The following is a 24125-nucleotide window of genomic DNA, read 5'->3' as shown; positions in this document are numbered from 1 at the left end:
AATAATAGTTTGCAACAGTAAAGACAACACTGATAACAAGTAACTAAGTACCATTTACTAAGGACATCCAAAAGAGACAAATAGTCTTATCATCATGCAATGAAATACCAATCTGTATCACATGTAAATCGATGAAATAATATAATCAATGATATTATAGTAAAATTCAGTTGGTATTTTATAAAAAATATGGTCAATAAATTCTAGCAAATTACTTCAAATTTTAGTATATTCTTAATAGTCTGATAATTTTTAAATCGAAATTGGTCATATGTACCACATTTCCAAATTCAGTTCAGTTAACGATTGTTTTTCCTAAAAGATTTTCTAAAAATTACATCAGTTTTATAAGAGTTTTAACATGCGGATTATATTCGACGAATCTGTAAACATTATTCGATTCTAGGATGATGTGTTGAATTGAGTCATATAATATGACCGAGGCGATATGTTAAGAACTTCTTTATAAAAAAATACACTGTAATTATAAAAATATTCCAACATTATAGGGTCACTTTTCAGCATCAACAATTCTGATACTGAGTCTCGTTTCACCTTGAAAATACATACTAAAACAATGAAGATAAAATATAATTATTATAAATAAGAAATACAATACAAATAATTACATATATAAGTTAATTTAGTGCCTATAATAACGCAATTATTTATTTCCTCTATTACTATTGACGGGACGCATTTATAAAAACTGTCTCTTACTTATTTAATTTATTTAAACACTTTACACTACACTTAACTAATATTCAATTACATAATAATCAACTTATCGCTAATACTTTCTAATTCGTTCTGTTCACTATGACTATTTATTATAAATTAACTAAGCTGCGCGAAACGAACTCGTTTATATATCCAAACAAAGTCCTCAAAAATTCTAGAAAATAAAGAAACAAAACAAAGAGATAAATAGACCGACTTGAAAATTAGTTCAAAAGATACAACGTAAACATATCGCCTGCTATTATAAAAACTTATATACAAACAAACAACAAATTCCGAGTATATCAAACATGGCGCGCCTTCGCCGAGTATTAGAATTCCACTAGAACCGAACGGTACCGGCTCCAGTGCCTCTATCGCGGACTTGTTCTTAACATTACCCCCTCCTTAGATGGAAGTTTCTCCTGGAACTCATGGATAGCCGAGACTGGATGCTTCAATCGGCAACTGGACCCATTCCTGCACTTTCCGGTCATATGAAAATAACAGGACGCCATCTTCACAAGGATCTGATGATGGGGTGGATACTGGTTACTCGCTATCTTCGTCATAGCTAGTTTCTTCACGTTGGCTTCCAACACATGATCGCGGATGCTCTGAAGCGTTCCATACTCATCGCGGTAGGTGGATTGATCTTACAATTCATTTTTGATTACCAGGTAAAAGATGTACTGCGAATCGTGTTTGATTTTCAGCGTCTTGCCGGGAGCTGAGATCTACTTTTCAAGTTTCTCTAATTGACCAAACTTCTCGCAACTGGTTTACTTCTTCCTGTGGTGATGGTCTCCTTCAAATGGCGCTAGTCGACCTTGGTGAACTTATTTCGGTTTTCCATAGGGGATCTTGCTCAAGCAATAGATGACATCATTGATACTTTTTTTGATTAAGTATGGACCTTCCCATGATTTTTGTAATTTTTGGGAAATCCCTTCTACTCGTCGGGTTGTGCTGGCATACTTTATCCCCCTCTTTAAAACCGCTCTCTGTGGTTTCCGTGACGTATCATTTCTACCATTTTGTCGCTGGCAATTTGAAGATTCGAGCGAAACAATTCGTGTATGTCGTCCATTCTTTTTTCTCAATTGGATCGATCTTCTCCAGGTCGACAGCTAAATTCTAGATTACAAAGAAGCTTCACTTCACGTCCAAACAGGATTTTCGTAGGTGTTTCCCCGGTGGACTCATTGAAGCGGATCGATAAGCCATTGCAAATAGGGATTCTGATCCAAACTTTTCTGGTGGCTAGAAACTACTTGGGACAGATATCTGCCAATGGTCCTGTTCATTCTCTCGACCATTCCATCTTATTGTGGATGTAATGCGGTCGTCTTGGTCTTATTCATTCCCAGGAGAAAGCTCTTGCTTTTTCCATGAAACGAATTAGCAATATCTCTGGATGTATGTATCTTCGACAGTACGTGCAAAGTCCAAGGTAACTTGATGTTTATCGCTTGGTGGCGACCATACTGTATGAAGGCAATTTTCTCTGGATCCACTGTCACTCCTTTATTGCTCAATATATGGCCTAGATTGCCTAAATTCTTAAAATTCTCGTCAAATGCCTTTGCATGTGTCGATACTACAAGAGATATTCTCCTTTTTCTCGGGTGGATTCAAGGATTGACCAGCTACTGATATTATCTGTTCGAATCGGTCATGGGAATTTTCAGTTGTTATCGTTTGGCGGACTATAGCAAAGTCTCTTAGCCATGTTTTGTAACTATTTATTTAAAATACCCCACATCTGATACCAATGTAATGTTTTTCTTATTTATTTACACTATTACTACTTGTGGACTGAATTTATAAACACTTATTTAATTTATTTAAATATTTTACATTACATTTAACTAACTTACATAATAATTAACTTATCACTAAAACTTGACTAAATAACTTATTTAAATTCTGTGGTTACTTTTCTATTTTGTTCTGTTCAGTAAAACTATTTATTATAAACTAACTGAACTGCGCTAAACGAACTCATTTATATATCCAAAAAAAGTTCTCAAAAATTCTAGAAAATAAAGAAACAAATAAATAAATAGAACTTCCTAGAAATTAGTTCAAAAGAAAAAATATAAACTATCAAAGGAATTCCGTGTCCATGTCCCGCCTTCGCCAAATGTTAGAGTTCCACTACAACCGGACGGAGCCGGCTCCAGGGACATTATCGCGGACTGTTTTCTTTTAAATGGAATAATGGGATGTTCAGTACTGTGAATGCCTCACCTTAAGAGTTCACATCAAGTTAGTTTATTAGCATATTCATGAAATTAATTCTTAACTAATTTTCCTGTTTTTCAATTGGTGATTATTGCATTTAACAACGTATAATATATTCTCTCTCTTGGTATATCCTTTGATTTATATCTAACATGCTAGGAATTTGAACTTGAAGCTAAGTACTATAAGGTAGTGCAGTAAAAAGTTATGAAACAAAGCTAAAATTTTAAGGTTATTTAAATATACCGAGAAAAGCCGGTTTGTATTTCCTATTTAAATCTCTATAATCTAATCTAATGTGAGTCTAATGCAACAAATTTTTAATAAATTTATAACCTCAATAAAACTATTTGAATGAAAATATCTTTGTAATGGCGTTATTGCTCCCGATTTAAAACAAATATATTATTAGACTGAAAGCAGATATTATAAATCAACTGTGAAACCTGAGAATATATTCAATTTAATAAATTATTATCAAACATAAATATGGTGTCACTGTTATCTCCATTATTCTTAGTGTATTCGATACGAAATTGCCTTAGTTTTTTATTATCTTGTAGAATATTGTATAAGAATTTGACTAACTAGTTTTCTAAGGAAAGTATTTATATAGATCTATCATTTTGTCAAATTTGTCTTCGAAGGTTGCTACTTAAGTTTTGAGATATGGCAACACTGACGTGAATATGTCAAATCTGACATTGCCATCTGACATTTCTAATGGTAAACGTACTCAGAACCAAGGTTACTGGAATAATAGAATGTTTGTAACATGCGCATGTTTTTGTAAACAAATGATCAGCTGTTAGAACACCAGCTATGTCATTATGTTTAGATTTTTGTTTTGTTTATATTTTTATGCCAAACAGAACCTCACTAACATTATATTCGAGTTATGAGGATGTGTGTTAATGCTTGCTGATCTGGCTATACAAACGAATATATTTCTAACTAACGAATTTATTGCCGTTCTTACAGCTGTGAAGAATCGGTGACGTCACTTGTCTACTGAGCATCTGAGCATACTCTATTTGAGTACTTAAAACATTCATCTTGGTCAAAAAATGAAAATAAATTGCAAACATTTCCTTGCGATGATTTTCTATGACTTTCTACGTGGATTGAACCAACAGCAGTGTGCCGATCAACTCGCTTCGACTTTTGGTTTGCTGAAACACCATCTCGAACCACCGTATTTCGTTGGTTTTACTAATTCAATTCACTTCGCTGCAGGATGAATTTTGTGAGGGTCATCCAAAATCCGCAGAAAAAATCGATGATGTACGTAAATTGATATTACAAGAAGTGTCATACATGATATTAAATATTGCATAAACATCTGGAAAGTAAAAAGATTTTTTCGCGTTGGAAACCGCAAAAATTAAACGTTCAAAAAAAGCTCGTGTTGATTTCTATCAATGACGAATTATGGATCTATGCACATGAACTCGAAACTAAAGAAAAAGTCTAATCCAACAAAAGTTGTTCGTAAACAAAGCACTTCGAAGCAAACGGTCGCCTGTTTTTTCGGAATAACTGGACATGTCGTCACCGTTCCATTAGAGTAACATTCCAATAGTTTGCCAGAAGTTGAAGAAAAATCAAGGAAACCAAACGTAGAAGATGAATCATTCTCCTCCACGACAATGCGAGCTCTCCCACATCAGTTCAAAATTAAAAAGTCAAAACTTGAATTGATGGTCACTTGAAGAAGCAGTTGTTGCGTTCAAGGAGGTACCTCAATCGGAATTGAAAAAAATGCTTCGACAATTGGTTCAAACATATGCAAAAGTGTACTGATGTTAATGGGGAATATTTTGTTGTAATTGTACTTTTTAAAAATTAGAATGAAAATTGATGTTAACATGTTGTTCAAAATCAATACTGATACGTCTAAACGGGTTCAAACTTGTCACAGTTAAGTTGGAACCTTAATGTACCAATGATTTGGATTAGGCATCTCATATTTTGGGAGAGGTTATGAGACATTAAGATCATTGATTTCATATCACCACCCACCCCATCCTATATAAATACAGGGTAGTTTCGTAAGATAAGCGAAGCGATATTTTTCTAAATTTCTATGCCATATGAGGAAATGTTTTTCACTTGTTTTGATTTCAGGTCTCTTCTGTTATAAAATTAGTATTTTTTTAAAGTTTTGAAAGATAGATAAAAATTTTGACGTTTCGATTTCTTATAGTCTTTATCAATATTATCTTTATGATATTGACACTGACAATTTGCGTATTTATATTAATCAATAGATCACCTACATCATAAACACCAAAATAAAAATAAATTTACAAAAATAGAATAGAAATAGAAAAATAGAATTTACAAAATAGATCTATAAATTTAACTTTTTATTATTTAGGTTTTTTTATCATTTATAGCTTTTCCGTTCTTATAAATGTGAACCATTTCTAAAAATTCTCTTTTTCGTGTATTAGAATCCGTTTCAACAATTTTTGAATCTTTATAATTAAATTTATGTTTTTTCTTATCGTATTGATGACCTTTTAGTCTACTGTCTAAACACTGAGATGTCTGCCCTATGTAGACAGCGTCACAATTAGTACAAGGTACTTGATATAATTATAATATTACTTGTTTTGTTTTTTGGTGATTTATATTTTAGTTTGGTGAAATATTTGGATAATGTATTATGTCCTTTATGCCTTATACGACAAAAATGTGTAAATGCATGAAAAAATCCAGAGAAATAATATTTCCAAAATGTGACTCTCATTATCCTCCAAAACTATTTATTCATATACAATGGAGTAGAGGGTGATATGAAATTATCTAATTACCCTAATGTCTCCTAATAATAATTTCCAAAATATAAATTCATTAATGAAAATAGTGTAGCAGTTATTGGAATAATCCTTTTAACAAGATATTTTCCCTTGTTATTTAGTTTTAGAAAAAGTGGACACAAAACAGTACAGCTATTTTTAATTGTAGGTACCAACTTCAAAAATTAATTTTCACATGTTTGGACCACCTCGTATTTTTTATGAATAATTGATAAACTAAGCTAATCAGTTGCTATGTGGAATAAATGTTTGGGTATGCTGTTTAAGTTACTAAAATATATTTCGGCGAAAATTAATCATTTTCATGTAAGTTATACGCAAAAAGCTGAAAATATTATTTATATATATATTTAATATTTTTTCACATTAAATTTAATGTTTCTTTCAAATAGTTACACATATATATGATAGCTAACTAATAAGCAGTTGTGAACTCACTTATGTAAGAACTTAATTAAACATTTTTTTTGGAGATTTAAAAATCCACAGTTTTAAGAGGGAGGATTTGTTAAAAAAAGATTTGAAACACATAAGTTGGTTGGAGATTATTCCTACAAGTTAAAATAAAAATAAACGCATGGGCAATATTATACAAGAGAATCTAAAATTATTGGAAAGGTGGTGACAAGAAATTAATTATCCTCATTTCAGTAGAATTTATGATGGTTGAAAATCAAAACTGTTCCGTTATAGTTATTTCCGTAACTAGTTATTCAAATGTAGTATTTGCCAAAACGATCGCAATCGAATTTTGCAAATTACGCAAGTTGAACAGTATCTTTCTTTTTATAACGTGTTACATACAACGTTTTATATAATTTTGCGCTTTTATAATATTTAATAGAATCTTTAATTACAATGAAAATATTAATGTGGAATCAAATTGTTACTATGGAAGTAGGCCTTGAAATATTGTTGAAGCAAACAACGATTTTTCAAAATAAGTCAAAACAAATCCAGAAGTAATAACTTGAAATGTCTTCAGATAGCACATGAGACATTCCATTTGAAGTAAAAAAGTCTGCAAATGCTGCAGTGGGTAGTTTAATACCTGAAAAATCAAGAAGTAGATACGCGCTGGCCTACCAAAAATTTGAAAAATGGTGTGATTTGCAAAATATAAAAAACATCAATTGCTTATTTTTAAAATTTAAGAACTTTGTGGACTACATATTCAATGTTGAGATCTGAACTCACCATGTGCAAAGATGTCGATATGAAGAAGTCTATGGCTTTTGGTTTGGCTGAAGAGGCGGTCAGCACGATATAATGCAAAACATTTTTGACGAAGTAGAACGTAGACTGATTTATAAAAGAGGCCGAAGACGAAATATTATAATAGGGATTGCGAGAGCCTCCAGGAAGGCTGAACTGACGTTCCTACGAGAAGGTCGTGTATTTGATGAAGACATATTTCTTAAAAGTACAATTCCAGGTGGCAAAACATACGTTATTCGCGAATTTGTGGTCACAACTGGAAATATTGCTGGTGTTAATCTTGTTGACCTGCTAGCAATATTAGAGCTATCCCAGTTTGCTTAATTTGGACTAAAAGCACATTCGCGGTTTGAACAAAGTCGAAAGAAGAAATATTTTTTGGCATCGATTCATAACTCTAGATGAAACCTGGATTCACCACTACATTCCTGAAATTAAAGAACAGTCAAGACAATCATGGGATTGTGCTTATCAACTATCTTCCAAAATGTAAAAGGAGAGTATTGGGTACCATTTTTTAATAAGGTAAAGGGAGAAATTGGAAGAGGCAACCGCATTCAATGAAAAATAAAATGCTTTTCCATAAGAACAACGCACCTCTCCACACTTCGGTGATTGCCATGGATGAAATCCACACATTGCACGTCGAACTGTTTGAGCTGTAAAGCTCGACAGATTTTTTGTGGGATATTATAATTAAAAATGTGGCATACAACCCAAGAGCATAGATACCATTGGAAAATTACCAGCAAAGATTGCTCAGTACCTGGATCTACCTAAAGATAAAGGATAAACAGGTCATTGTTTCAGACGCTTGTCTGGAAGACATTCAGAAAATAAAGCAACACGGAAGTGGTGAGCAATGAAAGAGGAACAATATACGATTCAACTAATGACAATGGACACAGATTGTGCCAATTATCAGAAGCGCTGAACATAATCATATTATAAACAAAACTTGAACATCCTAGCAAACATAAAGTCACTAGAAGACACCTGGCAGGAAGCATAGAAAATCAAATAGACCATATACTAGCTACCAGAAGTAAAGGACACCAGATCATATACAGGGGGAAACAGACCAGTACTTAATAATAGCAACAATAATAGATACAGAGCTAATCAAAAAATACTATAGCAAAACAAGATCAAAAAAAAATTATTCGCCAATTTGCAAGTTCTTTGCTGAAAAAAACAGAGATATTCATTTCTACGAAAGTAGTTTTATAAATAATTCGATGAAAATTGATAATTTTTGCGTCTATAGGAGGTATTTATTAGCTTAATTGCCTTAGAATAACGATTTGGTAGATTTATGAATATTTTCCGGGAAAACTATAGCTTTTACAAAAAAATGTAGGGGATCTTTTTATAACGTGGTATTTTTTATTTTCCTTTATCTTCATCACAAATTGAAATAATGGGAAATTTTCGATTTTTTTTTTACTTTGGAAATGCGATGAACCACTGAAGTTTTTCTTGCATCAATTAGTATACTTTAAAGTACTTGTAAAAAAAATCAACCGTTTTTTTATAACTTATTCTTTTGGAAAAAAATTGCCGCCACCCACTGGGCTATTAGTTTGTGTACATACATATGAACGTTCTATTAGATCTAAGTTAATATGTATAAATCTGAACTGTATATATATGATGTTGAAGTGTATTCGAAGAAAATATTTCCAGTGACCTTTGTTCTGACACGATACCTGTACATTTCTGGATTTATATACATATAATATGTATTGAATAATATTAGTCCCTGTAATGATTTTAATTTCGTTTATTGAAATTGAACCATTTTTGTTTGAAACGAGTTGTATGTTATCACATAGATTTGAAACATTAATTTCGTATTATATAAGTGAGTTCACAACGCAGACTTCCTAATCTAGGGTAGAGTGAGCTTTTGGAAATTTTTCAAGTGACAAATAGAAGATATAAAATTAGAGGAATTTTAAATTTCAAAAACTTACCTGTAATAGAACACAACAGTCGAAGTGTAGCGTTTGTAGCACCTTGATACTGGTTGATCATGCCTTGAGTGTGAGCTTTTGGAGCTGGCATACTCAAAGTAATAGCTTTATGGAACTTCCGTCTTCTTGGTTCTACAGTCACGATTGGAGATACTGCCACTCCATGGCCGAGGAGCTTGGAAACAAGTTCAGGCTCAATCGCTTGTGCCTAAAAAATCAGAATGTTCGAATAGATTATTAGACAATTTTTTTATTCAATTATTAGAATTGTGAACTATTACTCATGCTAAAATATGTGAATATATTTGTAAAATATTTGTAGAATGCCAAACTTTATTGCTATGAGTTATTCATTATCTGAAACAACATTCTTTAGATTTTGTTCATAGAATTTTAGTTGATTACCTGCAAACCAACTCTGATTTTCTTTGTTAGAGCGTTAGGAGGGAAGACTGCTTGAACAAGTGGTACCGCAATACTAGAGACTGTACCACCATCTGGACCAATTGCATGTACTTCTTGTCTGACACGAGAGATGACAGCAAAATAGTGAGGAAAGTCATTCGTTAGAATGCGTGTTATTCTGTTGGTGTGTAAATCTTCTATTTGACTTAATTCTGAGGAAAAAAAACGAATATTGAAAAATCATTTTAAAATTTATATTATTTGTTGAATTAAAACATCTCTAGAAGAATATGAATATGATTTTTTTTACAGGTATGAATAACTACATACCACAAGTTTAGTTATTTTTAGTTTTGTGCATTTTTTAAAAGTTTAAAGTTTAGTCCAATCTACCAGTGCTTTTTCCATTTTTCTGCAGTATCAGCTACAGAACTATGGAAAAAGCACCGGAAAAGATTGTAGATAGGAGCAAAACCAATTATTGGAACAACCTACAGGGGCTGAGACAGGTAAATATTCTTCTGGAAAACTATACCAGAGAAGATCTTCTAGATGTATCAACCTAAGTAAGAATAATCTACGAATACTATTAGAAGTCCTATCGAGGCACTGTCGCCTCAACAAACCCTTGAAGAAGCTAGACCTAGTGTGAACCACTAAGGAACTCTAGAGCACTACACCTGTGTGCGTATGAAATAGAAGACGGAAATCTTTGGCAACTAAAGCCATCCCACATTCGAGACATTTTTGGAAAGGAGTAGGATTAATGGGACAAAATAGATCATTTCGGCCGCAGTGTATACGAAACCTCAAATCTATACACACATACAAGTCCAACCTATTTATCGACCACGTACAGGTGAAGTAAGTAGGTAAGATAACTTCAAATACTTAGAAAGTTAGTTGAAAGTAAAAATGGATCTTACTCGGGAAATTAAACGCGACATGGAATAGTCTAGCTGTGACAAAGTACGCGATCTGCAGAGTCTGCTAGTAAATGATATAAGTTGGGTGAATTCAGTTTGTTGTGAAGAGAATAGGATACAAAGAAGAAATAGAAATATATGGGAAACCCTCAAAGCACAAGTATTTTGGCTTTATCATTGGAAATCAGTAAAAGTATAATTTTCTCGAGCAATCAACAGCGTAATTTCGGGATACGATACTTTGAAGAAAGATGATTCATACTAGGGATAATTTTGTATTTTTTTTATAATTATTTTTTGTATATTTCCTCAGTGTACTAAATATATGTTGACATACCTTCTCCATCAAAACTATGATTCAATACATCTTGTATGGCTTCTTCACTAGCCTCTAATGTATGTTCTTTCCAAGTTTCACCATTATCAGACCTCAAAACGATTATTTCTCTTTGTTTTCCTCTTAAAGAAGCAAAATGAGGCACTTCAATTATAACAGGTCTGTAAAAATGAAAGTGTCTTAACATGGTAACAAATATAAAAAAAAATATTTTTTTAAACTATGGCACTTTTCATTCTGGGTTATATTTCGCTTTTTAATATACTTTATAAACGCTTTCTTACCCTAAAAATTTAGCACCAACAGGACCTAATTCCAATAATCTGCTAGCCAATGCTTCACCCTCCATTAGCGGTGGAGGAGTTGGCGTTCTCTGAGGTCTAACATAACGGCAAGTAATTCTTGTTGGGCTAGAAGCACATCTTGGAGGTACGATTACTCTTACACCCGAATGACGACATCCTCTCATAGCACCTCCTCTCGCATCAACGATAAATGAGACCAAAAAACTATAGAAAAACGGTTTTTTAATGCTATATATTTCAATTTTCGTTCGATACGGCTAGATAATGTTAAAATATATTATTTATATGGGAATTAATCAAACATATTTTTTATTAATTTTATACTTTCGCGGTCCCCTCGTTTTTTGGCTCTAGAAAATGAATTTGTTATTAAAATCTGCGTTTTTACGGTGGATTTACGAAAAAAATATGGGAGATTTCATATAATTTGATGATTTTAAATGTGATCATAAACGCACTTCTTCGCATATAATTGTTCATAACTTGTTTACAAAGCATCAAACGTTATCAACAATTATATGTGAATGGTTGGATTTTCATGAACATTTAAAGCCCTGAAATCAATATAAGTTTGCATTTTTTTATTCCCATAATTTCTTTCGTAAATCCGTCGTAAAAACGAAGATTTAAAAAAAAATCATCGAAATCGGATGATTTTTCGATTTTATAGATCCAAAAAACGCGGGGACCGCGAAAGTATAAAATTACCTTTTTTTTTTTAATTGTTATTTGTTTGCTACATAATTTACTTCATCATACCTCAAGCCTTTGTTGTTATAGATGTTTGAATGTTAATGTAAGGAAAACTTGAACTTTCATTATTTAGTTCTGATCAAGATCAAAATTACCTTCTTGTACTGACCAATTAGAGAACATTTAGATCGAGTTTAGGTCAGTACATACTGATATTTGAGTCAAAGATTATTAAAGAATATGCCGTGGTCCTGCATTATCCTGTTTTCTGGTTATATACAGATTCTTTTTAAACTTTCAACATTCTCTAGCCGATAAGAAAACTTCTGCACAAAACGAATCAAACGGCAAATATTAAAAAACAAAATTGCACAGTGAAGAGAATAGTAAAAAAAAAAAGGTAAAAATGATCTCGAAACTTGTCTCAATAGATATATTAAAATGATTAGGTTTTTAAACGCTTTAAAAGTATACAGTTATTTAGATGTTTGTGATTGGCAACATAATTTTGTGTTGTTGTTATTCATCATTGACTAATTGACTTAAGGTTTAAAAATCAACACATAAAAGTGCAAAAAACCTGTCAGATTATCAGTATAAGGAAAAAAGATAACTAAGAAATTATTAAAATAGTGCTCAAATTCTTTCCGGAATCAGAACTTTTATGATATCAGCACCGATAAATTAGTGGACGAAATTGAAGAAAACATTGGACAACTGAGGAAAAAACATATCCTTTTTGCCTACTCAGGCATACTCCATCAAATGGAAAAGTATAAGTTAACACTGAGACCAAAACCAAGACCACTTATCACACTGCAAGTCCAGGACAAGACGAATCTGTCTAATGGTCTCAGTCTTGCATTTGCTCATCACCAATGTTTCAATATTTTGTCAACTTAATAATTCCTAAATATCGGCTTATACATCTTCATAATATTGTATTGTATAAATCAGAAAACAAAATATTTTGGACCATAATCACTGTTTTATATCGTCTTTTCACGACACAATTAATAGTAATATCAAATAATCCTATTAGATGCAAATTGGCAGTCGATGGCGGAATAATATAGCAGGTATCAAGATTAGATTACCTGGGAGTGAATATATCTAGTGGAAGAAACCTGACAGAGGAGGAACGAACAAAAGCAATGAAACAATCAAAAGTCAGCGGCTGTCTGAGAGATATAGTGTGGAGAAACAAAGCGATGAGCTCCCAGAGCAAGACCAGAATCTATAAAACGTGTGTGAGATCTATTCTCACAATTGCCTCAGAAACCAGAGCCGAGAAATCAGCAACAAAAAGAATAATGAGAACCACAGAGATGAAAATACTGCGAAACATCAAGGGAGTCACCCTCGGGGACCGAATAAGGAGTGATGACATAAGAGAAGAATTGGACGTACAGGATGTGGTGAGATGGGTCAGGGCACGAAAAAGATTCTGGAGGGATCACGTAAAAAGAATAACAGAAGACAGATGGGCAAAGTGGGCTAAAACTCAGAGACCGAACACACGCAGACTTGTAGGCAGACCACCAAAGAGGTGGTATGAGAGCTGGAGTTCAGCTTCTCAGGAAGATCCAGGAAGAGGGCCAAACGTACAGGATTAAACAGGTCCTGGTGCTAATGAAAGAGGAAGAAGAAGAAGTATGTATCCTGCATGAACTACGACTAATTTTTGCCCCTTCCACATTGGTTTTCCTAGACTTTCGTTATTGTTAGATCGACACTCCTTACAGTTGTTTCAATTTTCGTAATATCGTTGTCCTCAATTCCCTAATTTTATGTTGCTCCATCCGTAGGCTGCTGTTATTCAAAATTTTCTTCCGGGACAGATGGGTTCCTTCAAATCAATCGACACAGTTATTAATTAGGATGACGTAGTGAACTATCCCATGAAATTGCCTGGATTATCACCTTACAATTTGCAGTTAATAGTAGGATCAGTAACATTAATCAACTTAGATTGTGCAATGGAACAAATCTAGCTATGAAAAAGGTGATAAATAATGTCATCGAGGCAACAGCGGGAAAATTCTGTATGTCTGTTAATATCAAATTGAAACCTTATAAGTAGCCAGTAATGCAGGAAATCTCTGTTTTGTAAGTAAGCAACATCATGTGTAATTTATCGAAAACTTCATTCATACCGAACATATTTTTATTTGTTTTAATAAAAAAAGGATTCCATTTGTTTGTTTTAAGTTTATTTTATACAAAAGTTTAGGTCAGCTAATTTAAGATAAATATTTTTGTTTATTTCGTTGTTGGGTGATCATTAATATATGAATATATCTTTGTGGATTTAATGGAGCATCCGGTTCAAAAAAATTTAATAGGTACCATCGGTGGATAGTTCGATTAATGTCATAACAAATTTTTCATGAAATTCATTGTTGAATTTTAGATCACATCATCCTACCAAATTCTATTCTCAAATCCGAGCATCGAAAATAATTTATGTTAGTGGAATCACATACGAGGTCTAGTTATTATATAAAGGGGCTAGAATGACCCCTTTAATGTACTCTCCTCTTCTAGTTTCTATTAGTCAAAGCAATAGTGGAATTCTTCTTTTATAAGATCATTAAGAAGCTTTGATCTCGCTGTACGTCTTCCTTTAAGGCAGACTTGATTTTGGCGAAAAGAAAAAGGCAGATTGAGCATTGAGATCTTTTTCGGAAGCACAGATATTCTTCATGTAAAATTTTATTGATAGTTTGTTTTTCGGCACTGTTCGGGATAATAATACCACGAATAAATTCATCAATTTTCGTTATGGTTTGCGCAGTTGACATAAAGACAGAGCGACGTTGTCGATGCTCTCCTGGTCTACAAAAAACCATTAATACCATCTGAAAACACATCCAAAAGATAAAGAATTCCAACAATAGACCCATTTCAACAATTTCTAGCATTAATTTAATATTGATCGATCGTCCAGATAAAAAGAAAAAAAATCTAGCTTCTATAGAAGAATATGACTACAGCGACAAAACTGTTTTCACCACTTGAATATTAGACATTCTGTGCGTGCAATTTCATTATTCAGAAAACAGATATCGTTTATTATTATCATTTTTTAATTAATTTTGGAGAAAACAAAGAAATATCTGTATCGATTCACAAAATATTACATATTGTGCACAAATATTAAAGTGACCGATTATAATTTTTCAACAATTAACTACAATATTACCCTTCAAAGTGACCTCTTAGATATTTTATTTAGCAAGGAAAAGTTTAGTTATATTTGTATGTAGTTTAGGTATGATTAATGTTATTTCGCCACAAAAAAAGTAAACAAGTGAAAATGTGTGAGCATATACACCTTTAATAAACGCACTAAAGCGAGTTTAATAGTAAAGTTACATGTCGAAACTGTCGACTCTCGTAATTCCGAAATATTAACCGTATATTAGTCCGGGAGGTAGCGTTGCAAATCACAATCACATCAGGTCGATTAATTCATGTTGAAATTAAATGTTTACTTCACATGTTGGAACATAATGAGCCCTATAACTGCTTCCATTTAGTAATTTGAAATTTTTTCCATTCTGAGGGGTGGTTTTTGGTGGTTGCATTATTGAAAATTATTCCATTATCAACCTTATATAAACTAATCAATAAAATCTAAAATTGATGGGTCTGAAATTACCATGTAAAATGTAACGCTATTTCCCGGACTATATCATTTTATATTGTGTGTTGTTTTTAAGAATAAAAAAATGAAAAGCAGCACAAACTAAGAAAAAAAGCAGAATGTGTTAGTACACACAAAAATATATTCAAAACACGCGTAAATTCCAAGCACATGTATACTACAAGATACTTTATACAAAACTTACTTTTTCCAATTGGAGACACTGTTGACACACGACAACACAAAAATCATGTTAATTGTAATACTATTTTATAACTACGTCAGTGGAATTCATTTAAAATTGCAATTGATATACTGCTTATTCAATTTACCACAACGATTTTTTTTATATTTCATAAATAATTTAATATTTGAACTACAACTATAATATATTTTATTACAAAATATGTGTAAAGAAATGATATTCCTTTACTTGGAAACATGGTTTGCTTTACTTATCTATAGGTTATTGTCTAGTCTATGGTAGAACTGTCGTGAATGTCACAATGACATTTTCGGTTATTATAAGTTTCGATGATGTTAAAATATAGAGGTTAAATAAGTTGGTAGATGTGAATAGTTTTATTTTTAAGAATAATTTCTTATTTGAGAACGAATAGAAGAAATAAAGTTTAAAAGTCGTTTCTTTGTTTTTAAGTAAGATTTAATGAAAGTGTAAAAGTAGTCTATTAACATTAAAGTTCTTCCAATATTAATTGCACTCATACCATAAAGAAATGGAAAATAATGTTTACACCCCGTATAAAAATTCGATAAACATCTAACAAACCGTCAGTCCACGGACTCATCATCTCCACTGTTTACCAATAAAAACATCGAATCTTGAAACACACATGCATTTCTATTAGTCGAAGGCGTATGTACACAATTTCTTCGAAAGATTCCTGCCAGACAGACTTCGATAAGCAGCGGCGTCGTTAGGTGAGATTAATTTAATTCATAAACTCGTAGAGAAAGTTCTAGCAGCTGACCGCCAAGAGCTTTGGAAAAACTATGTTGAACATGTTATAAAAAGAGAAAATGAATATGTGGTATCACCCTCTTTACAACCCATAATAATTCAATCAAATAATGACTCTAGTTCATACGGTTCTGAATAGCATGATTATTTATAAAGATACTTTGGAAATAATTTATTTTCCTTCATGGTTTTTGCTTTCGTTTTCCAGGAAAAAAACGAATAAGGTATAAAAAGGGCTCAGTTCACGTCTGGTACCCTGTTTAAACCAAACTCCCTTACAGGCAGGTACATTTTACTCGTCTATTTACGTTTTATAATTTAATATTCAGTTGTAGCAAGTTAACGTGGTATAATAATGATTTTTTTCTAAGTTCCTAGTAGGACCACAATTAAGTGCACCTGTCTAAATAACGGGGTATAATGTCGTCCAATTTATAATGATTCTATTACCTTACACTTTCTCGCAAAAGATATACATATTTTCAAAAGTATTTATAATAATAAATTTATGAAATGAGCTATCTACGCCTATGGTAGATCAACCAAAATTGTCGGCAAGGTTTTTTATAATCTGCAATTGATATTGGAAGAACTATATATGTATGTAATGAAATTTGTTTCTTTGTTTTAAGAGCTACACGTTTATTTCAACTAATCCAATCAATTATCTTATATATGTTTAAGATGTAGTGTGTAGATGAAGTAAGAAACTTTTATTAATACCATAGTTTCTATTAATATTTTTTGATTTGTCAAGATTAATTGATTTTGACTGTCACCGTCATTTCTGGTATGAACTTGACATTGTTGTACATAACCTCAACCACAACATTTTGTCTTTGCAGTTTTTTAAAAACTTTGTGGCAATGAACCCAATTTTTTGTTGTACAAAAAAATATCTATGTTGAACTTGAACTGAATAAATTTAATTATCAAGTGACATACCATGAAATTGAGACATATTTGTCCATTAGTATGTCTAGCATAAACAAGATAGTACATGACCATTTGGACGTAAAAATATGTTGGATCCGCCATAATTTGCTCATCGTTCGAAAGAAAGTTCGATTGGTGCATTGAAATATTGACAAAAAGATAACAAAAAGATCATGAATATATTTGTACATGTCACGAATTATGGGTCTAAGCATATGATACTGAAAAAACATCAAGATTAGCCTAATCCAAGGATATTTAGAAGAACATCAAAGCAAATGGTTGCTTGTTGTATTATCGTTCATGTTTCAAAAGTAACGTCAGAAATTGTCAACTTGAATAGTTCTTGGAAATTGGAAAAACGTCAAATAAAAACCGAATACTTCTTCGTCACGAAAATTCGACTCTCACACAGCTGTTTTGATTGAATTTTTAATCAGTCAGAAGGTCAAAATGATAGGCTGTCCAAACTTACACAGTTGGGGTGCAAAAAAATGTTCGAAAATTAGTTTAATTGCATGGAAAAGTGGTTTATTTTAATGGAATATATTAATAACAATGAAACTATTTCCTTTTTTATTCAAAACATCTCTACAAATATTTTTGGCTGAATTTATCGAAAAAGAAAGTATGATCTAATCGAGAAGTGAATTTTATGCGAAAATTTGTTGAATAAGTCGGAAAATTATAGATCATTCGACAGTTAATTGCTGAAAAGACATATTTTTTTCTTCCAACATAAAAATAAAAAAGTACACGTACAACCATAAACGATAGGAAAAAGAATTCCCGAAGATAAAAAATCCAAAAAGTCAAGGTCAATTGTTAGTAATTTTTACGCGTTGTTGAAAATAGTGTTTTGATCGACCGTTTAGACTGAAGGGATGAAGAGGGTGTTATTTGTCACAAGTAACGTTACACTTTGTGTGTGAAAAAGAGAATGAAGCGAGTGGAGCAATTTCACGAACGAAATAAACTTCACTTTCAATAGAAATAACGTACAAAGTTGTTGTATAATACAATGGAAAGAATTTTTCAATAAATTTCCGTTATCTCTCTTGACAGCTTTGACGTTTTAACAATAATTACTGCGCTAAGTAAAAAATTACGTATACTTTTCGTTATACAACTAAGATCGGAGGCGTTCTGAGACAGATTGCACCAAAGAAAGGGACTACCATAAATAGTGCGAAGTACAATGATTCTTTGCTCAACAAGCCGCGATTCTACACAATCGCCGAGGTCCACTCTCAGAGAAAGTTTGAGTCAACGCCCAGGTCAGCACACTATCGAAATAATCAACAGGTTGAGTTTCAAGACTCTGGAATACACTTCCTCCCAAACTTTAATCTGTTTTGGGAAGCTTTTTTATGTAAAAAGCAAGCACAAGAGGGCAAACCCTATTACACTCAGGTAGTTCGTGTGGTGCTAATCGTGTGGAGGTGCCTGTGGATATTGATCTTAAGCTAAAGTCCCAATGAATTGACGTTCTGGGCGTCTGAAGGCAAACTCGGTGTTATGAGTCACGTCTGCTTGCCGAATAGATCGTAGATCTTGCAAATACTGCTACTGGTATTATGTTGGACTCTGCCGTAGTATTATCGATAAAATAGAGTCACGTGAGCGACCTTTCTTCTATGCTGTCCAAGTTTCTCGTCAATTCTTGATCACCGATAAGTCGAACTGCACTCTTCTGTATTTCGAGCATCTTCAGGGTATACTTGGGAGCCAAGGTCCAAATCGACGAATAAGGGCCTTGTAGAGGATTAGAAGCTGTCGGGGGGCATATAGCTTTTTGATCTTAAAGAGGGCTCCAAGTTTGTGTGAAAAAGTCTTAGCTAATTCGACCACGTGACTATACCAGGACATAATACACCTAACCTTAAGACCCAACGGGCGAATTTGAGGTGCTGGTGATATTTTATGTCCCGACCGAACCAAATCCTGAGCTGCAGTGCCAGCCTTGTTTGTCTATCTGTTGTCTGCATACGAAAACTTATGGCTCGCTGGAAAAATAATTCCTTTAATGAACACTCCTCTTAGTTTTATAAAGTTGTAAAATGAGACGTGTAAGTAATTTTTGAATTATTTTTTAACGTTGTAACAATAATTAAGGCAGCGAAAAGAGCTAGATTTGAATTAGAATCGAAAAAAGAATCTGTAATGTGATTTTGCATATTCTAAATTGTCTTTTTGGCATATCTAGAAGGGAAAGATTCAGTATTGTGTGAGCACTTTAGAGGGTATATCACTTTTTTCACTTTTTTCTTAAGGGGTTCACTCTTCAACAAGACAAATTCAAATTATTGACTAATTTAATTTTGAAACATAAATACTCAAAATATATACAGTTACAAATAGTAGTGAAAATCGTTGTGGTACGGTTTGAAGATCTTTTGATTTAAGCAGTAAGAAACAATATAATTTTTAGTAATTTGGTATGTTATGCTATATTACTATGTGTCGATTATAACTGGAATTATTATAATAAATGCACCTTGTAATTGTTGTTCAATCAAATACGAAATACGAGTATTTAAATATGAGTTCACGTAAAACAGGATCTACAAGCAAAGTAAAAAGCGTTTGAAATCGTTTAAAACTTTTTTGTGATTAAATTGTGTTTTAAAGATTTGTCGGGGTTTTTTTAAGTTTCATAAAACAGACTCCACAACTATAGTCTAACAAACTAAAACTGATTAATCAGCTACATTATCGGTTAAAAGCATTCAATTCAAGCGCTAGTGAAGGGATATGAAATATTTATAATCGCGCCCCGCGTAACCCTTTGTATCCAAATAAATTCTATACGGTTCAGATCGTCATAAAACGATGGCAGTCGTAAACCTGTAATATCATATTTACGTATCGAATGTTCTTGGCTCAAAGTAGTTTGATATTTGCAATCAACTCAAATATAAAATGTATAAAAATGTAAATTCGACGACTATGATAGAACTATTACAATAAAGATTGATCTCAGAAACGTTCAAGGACGAACTTCAGCCACAGTCACTTACTATATGATTCAATAGAGGACTTAGTTCTTTGCTTTCTAATTGATATTTTTTTCAAAATTAAATCCAGCATTTAGGCATATTTCGTCTAAGTAGTGAATTTTCTATTTTGTTCGCAAAAACGTTAATAAACTGCGGGGACGATGTATATGACGATTAGTCGATTAGCCATTATATAGTCGGAAAGAAACTAGCAGTGATAGTAATAAGTCTATAGTCTAATAAGTACGAATGCAATTGTAGAAGACAGTTATGCGAAGAACAATCAATATTTCATAAATAAGCACGGCACTTATACCAAATTAAGGAATAATAATGTTTACTCCCCGTATCAAATTCGGTAGACATCGTATAAACCATCAGTCCACGTGGACCAATCATCTCCACAACAGACAGCCTGCGATAAGCAGTGGCGTCGCTAGGTAAGATTCATTTAATTCAAAAATTTCTTTAAATAAAGAGAAAAATGGCATTCTTTAGACCATAGGCGAATAAAAACAATGAAACTGCATAGTGTAGTGAAAATAAAGACAGGTATGAATTTAATAATAAAGATTTAGATATACAAGCACAGCAAGTTATTTTAAATATATTCGAATTTTTGAAAAATTAGAATATTCAGAAATCTGATAATGCAATCATCAAGAATTGCTGAATTAACTTAACAGTTAATACATTTTCCATTTATCAACTATTCACGAAAGAAGTTGCTGTGGATCATTCACAGAACATGTAAAGAAAAACTGAAATCAGTGTAAAGTAAAAGTTGGTTTACAGTAACTCTAAAGTTTTGTGTCCATTATGTTCAAAAAAATATAAAGTACAAGTTATTCCTCAAAGTGATAAGAAAAACAGGTTAAAAATAATGATGAAATCTAGTGAATAAAAGTTTGCTCCTGTATCTATTGGCACTTCTGTACGTATTGCAGTTCCAGAGGTTGACAGAGGACGTGGTGACAGATGATTAGGTTAGGTTAGATAATGAGGTTTATCAAATTGGTACCAAGAACTGAATCTTAGAACAATTATATTCTCGATGTCAGATTAATGTGTGTCCAAAAGTTCTTCTTGATGCAGAGAATGTATCGAATACGGAGATTGCACTACGGTCAGTTGCTAACCTTCAATTCACGGGAACCGGCCAGGGATTTAAAAATGGCCTTTGCAAGAAAAACTGTACTACAGCAAGATATAGCGTCGTTCAGAGGTCCACACAGTCATTTAAAATGGTTGGTGTGTTATGACGGTCCCCATGGAACAACAGAGGACAGAGCTTGAGCTAAAAAATATGAAAACACCAATACGCTGTGAAATCAAATGTTTTTAGTACCGATATTGTAGCTGACTAATTTCTTTTTTAGTTTGTTAAACTTTAACATAATAGTGTTGGGTTTTGTCCACTTTTTATTTAACCAAGGACTAAATAATACCACTGGAAGGCACGAGAAAATGTAGCATAATTATAAAAAAAAAAATCATATTAATGCCTACATAGTCTTCATTTGAACAAAGCACCCTTCCTAAAACTTTATGAATGCTTCACCTCATATTGCCATATTCTCCTATTTTGACGTAACCAATTAAGTATTTTTTTCTCCTGTTTATAGTAATTAAAATAGTTTTTATTCACTCCTCATAGTCCGTGAATATCAAAATAAAAAAAGAAGGAAAATGAATCAAATAACATTAAGAACACTGTCGATCTCAATGACCCCAATGTACAATTACATAAAATCCCTTAATTTCCTGTATTTCAAGAGAAAAAAATGGTTTCAATGAATCATTTCGTTTAATTGCGGCCAGTTTTCTTCTCACTTTGGAATTTTACTTTTCATCTACTTACTGAATACACTGTTTACACCACCACTACACCAACACTCACAATTACACTGTCTGACGCGCGTTTCGATAACCAAGTTATCGTCTTCAGAAACTGATGGTTCACCTTCAGTCTCTGAAGGCGATAACTTGGTTATCGAAACGCGTGTCAGAGTGTTGTGTTGTGAGTGTTGGTGTAAACAGTGTGTTCAGTATGAATATCGTCAACGGTTCTAGAAATTCCAACTTACTTTCTTATTTGATCGGAACTAGGTTTTTCTATTCTGATAAGCTGAACACACAAAATATTTGAAGTGATTACTTATCTACATATTTACAATCATACAATTTACAAGTTGTGCATTTTGAAGGTTACACCAAAATACCACCAAACTAAATAATTAATTGAATAACAATGGGTAATCACAGCAACCGTTTCCCAATATTTACAGTCAAATTAAACAGTTAATTTTTTTTATTGATAATATAGGTAAAAAATAGAAAAATCAATTATTAATTGAAGAGCTTAATGGAACAAACGATTAAAGTCAATAAAACGGTGCAAATAAAGATTAACTACTTTTTCATATTATGGAAACGCTTAGAATGTAAACATTTAGAAGTAAACTAAAAATATTTAAAAATTCATAAAATATAGTTGATCTCTGAAAAGAAGATCTTCATTTAAATGACCATATTCAGAAGATAATGAATTAATTATCGAGGAAGGAACTTTCCAGTTTTTCGTAGGTCAAGATATGAGAGGATGTTTTTTACAAGGATATTACTTAACTGGATGATTCGAATCACGTATCGGGCTTGTAGGTCGCTTAGATAGCTTAGTATATAGGTTATGTCTATATTGATATTGACAGTGTTGCTGGAGCTGATTCACCACTTGTATTGACAGTACCTGAGAAATGACTGCTCATAAGACAGAAGCCTTTTGAGTTGATGGTTAGGCAGGGTGCAGTAGGCGTTCGTGAATTTTCAGATTCCATTGTTACAGACGAACTTAGTAGTTTGACAAAAAAAATCGGGTTTTTTTACTGTAGCTGGAAATAGTAAGAGCAATTTAACACCTAGGGAAATAGTTATGTATTAATTTCATCGAAATACAAAAGCCAAAATATCAAAATTGAAAAACAGCCTAAAGAATATCTACCTAAGAAAGCACATGACTTAAACCTTAGAAAGAAATGATCATATACTTTTCCCCCTACTATGATGAGAGAAATCAGATTTCAATGTTTGTATGGGATATATATATTAATAAAAAATTTTAATTCTGTTGTTCTTTTAATAAAATATTACATTTGGGAAACGGTTAATATTGATATCTATATATTTATAACGCAGGTTAATTGGTTGTGCATCATTCAGTGCTTATATATAAGTAATACCGATAAAATCTGGTATTACTGGAAAAGTACCTTTCTCTGCACAGGCCAGATCCGTGGCTTTTGACACCCAATCGACTCAAAGTGTGTTCTAGTCGCGCCAAGTCTCCTCTGCACAAGCTTAAATACATACACACTAACTACTATCGCCTAGGTAAAGGGTAAAGGATAAAACTATAAAGGATATTATATAGTGAAACCACATTCCATAATAGTATAGGTGTTTCATAAAAATTGTTTTGAACATTAAATTTACAAATGCATAATTAGTAAAATAACCAATTTCTGTAAGTAAATAATTCATGTTCATTTTTTTGATAGAGTGTTTAATATATTTAACAATGACATAAGAAAACAAAACGAATAATTCTGTGGTTATAGCTCTTCCAATATCAATTGCAGATTATAAAAACCCTTGTCGACAATAAATAGACGAGTGAAATGTACCTGCCTGTAAGGGAGTTTGGTTTAAACAGAGTACTAGACGTGAACTAATCCCTTTTTGTACTCCATTCTGGGGATCGAAGTTTCCAAGCCTAATCTAACCATAAAGGAAAATAAATTCTTTGCAAATAAAAAAATATTTCAATTCCAAAGTTTCTTGGAATCGGTTATTGCCATCCGATTATTCAGTTTTTTGTGCTTAAAACCACATGTGTTACTTCTAATGT

General features: G+C 32.5%; 1 protein-coding gene across 6 annotated transcripts in view; it reads right to left on the bottom strand.

The window, feature by feature from the left end:
* LOC130894160 (ankyrin-3-like) overlaps positions 1-24125 on the bottom strand; it is a 174036-nt gene that overhangs the window by 42124 nt on the left and 107787 nt on the right. For all 6 annotated transcript variants that reach the window (XR_009059299.1, XR_009059300.1, XM_057800775.1 and 3 more), the window contains 4 exons: positions 10939-11163; positions 10655-10815; positions 9392-9603; positions 8987-9194 (listed from right to left, as the gene is read on the bottom strand). Coding sequence is in view for 4 of the 6 variants with exons in the window: in XM_057800775.1 (XP_057656758.1) it covers positions 8987-9194; positions 9392-9603; positions 10655-10815; positions 10939-11163 (806 nt within the window). In the remaining 2 variants the exon portion in view is untranslated. The remainder of the gene's footprint in view (positions 1-8986; positions 9195-9391; positions 9604-10654; positions 10816-10938; positions 11164-24125) is intronic.

This window comes from Diorhabda carinulata, chromosome 5 (genome assembly GCF_026250575.1).
Source record: "Diorhabda carinulata isolate Delta chromosome 5, icDioCari1.1, whole genome shotgun sequence".
Lineage (NCBI taxonomy): Eukaryota > Metazoa > Arthropoda > Insecta > Coleoptera > Chrysomelidae > Diorhabda > Diorhabda carinulata.
This window is presented reverse-complemented; position numbering and strand designations above follow the sequence as displayed.